At 33.0% G+C, this 1760-nt stretch overlaps 1 protein-coding gene across 4 annotated transcripts in view; it reads right to left on the bottom strand.

Moving 5' to 3' along the window:
- The window catches only part of l(3)80Fg (dnaJ homolog subfamily C member 16 l(3)80Fg), a 27679-nt gene that overhangs the window by 15958 nt on the left and 9961 nt on the right, over nt 1–1760 (bottom strand). For all 4 annotated transcript variants that reach the window (XR_010844791.1, XR_010844792.1, XR_010844790.1 and 1 more), the window contains exon 8: nt 1531–1697. Coding sequence is in view for 1 of the 4 variants with exons in the window: in XM_067052312.1 (XP_066908413.1) it covers nt 1531–1697 (167 nt within the window). In the remaining 3 variants the exon portion in view is untranslated. The remainder of the gene's footprint in view (nt 1–1530; nt 1698–1760) is intronic.

Genomic DNA, 1760 nt, shown 5'->3' with positions numbered 1-1760 from the left:
TAAAATCATTTATCTATAAATATCAACTATTTATTTAAAAAGAGGATATTACAATATACATGGTTTTGTCCTTTAGAATGACTGAATTGGCCCAAGCGTTGCACTTTTGAAGAAGTGAGGAGTGTTTTGAGACTTAAATTGGATACAATTTATTTTATTTAAACAATTATAATCAGTCTCAAGAAAGCGAAAAGGTTATACATAAATAGTTTTATTTTATGTACTGCCGTTCAATAGTGTTAATTTTTTTTATTAAATCAAAAAGCAAGTACCGAACAAAGGAAGAAAGAGACACTTCTTGGTTAGGGAGAAGGGAGAGTGGACGTGCTCAGAATGCTAGGAGGGCTTGAACAACCTTTTGTCTACTGTCGGTGTCAGCATTTTTTGGACATCAAAACTCAACAGTCACAGATCATATAGATGGTTAGTTTGCTCAACCTAGGATTAAATGGATTTGTAGCCATTAATTTATTTAAGCGCAATTGTGTCCTGATTGATTGTAAAATCTTTCCGGTGACAGAGTCAATAATGTTTAATAATTTAAAATAATATTCTCATATCTAGTTAATATTTAATCCATTCTGATTACTGAACAATACTGGCCTTCAATGTTTTATTATTTTCTACAGTCACCTGTCGTCTACAGGCCATTTCCATTTTCTCATCTTCATCATCACTCATTTATTAAGCCCAATTATATATTTCTGAAATTTTCAGACCTTTCGTTCTTATAGTTAATTATTTCACACTAGTTATTTTGTAATTTTACTCTATAAACCTTTAATTTCATTTCTTAAACGGTCTTTCATAGTTAGTTATACTTGCCGATAACAATTTCGGCTTGGTTTAACATATTTTTTCCCTGCTCTCTACCAGTCAAATTAGGAACCACTCACTTTAGACAGAACCTCTGCCTAAGCGAGTGAGTCTCTTTGTCATTTTTAATATTTTTTCCTTCACCACCCACCCTATTCACCAGACCTTGCCCCAACAGATTTTCACTTATTTCAGGCCCTTCGAAACTCTTTTAACGGGAAACACTTTAATTCTCTCGAGGACTGCAAAACACACATAGAGGAGTTCATTAGACAAAAACCTGGGAAGTTCCAGGAGGATGGAATGAAAAAATTACCTGAAAGATGGCAACATGTAATAGATCAAAATGGGTCATATATAATTGATAAAAATATTTACAAGAACTCGAAGTTTTTATTTAAATCCCCAGTAAAAAACGCTACAAATTTATTTAACAACCCAATACTATCTACTTAATTTATTGATATATATTTCCAAGTTTGTTTATTATTATATTTCTCCGAGTTATGGTTGTTATCTCTTTTTTCAGCTCTGAAGCAGGCCAGAAAATCTGGTCGAAACGTCGGCATAAATAAATTTTGCTTATTATAGTAATTTTGCTGACCGCTCCCCCAACCATCTTCTCTTCGTATTAATATACGGTTAACTATTAGCACCTAATTAGAATAAATAGTGTACAATTTGACCAATGTATAAGAACAAAACTAATATTACCTGTGAGGTATGGAGAACCCTATCTATTGCCAATTCTAGGTGATGCTTCGTGCTATTGTAACTCTGCCAAGTTACTTCTCCAGTAATCCACTCGTACTTAACATGAGACACATCTCTTCGACAGAGAATTGCAACATGTAGCAATGGCTCCGATGGGCTATTTTTACCTACAATTATAAAGACAAAATATGGTGAGAAATCGAGTAATAACTAATGGTTAAATAAAAGTT

This window comes from Halyomorpha halys, unplaced genomic scaffold (assembly GCF_000696795.3).
Source record: "Halyomorpha halys isolate HHAL.00 unplaced genomic scaffold, Hhal_1.1 Scaffold44.1, whole genome shotgun sequence".
NCBI classification, from domain to species: Eukaryota; Metazoa; Arthropoda; class Insecta; order Hemiptera; family Pentatomidae; genus Halyomorpha; species Halyomorpha halys.
This window is presented reverse-complemented; position numbering and strand designations above follow the sequence as displayed.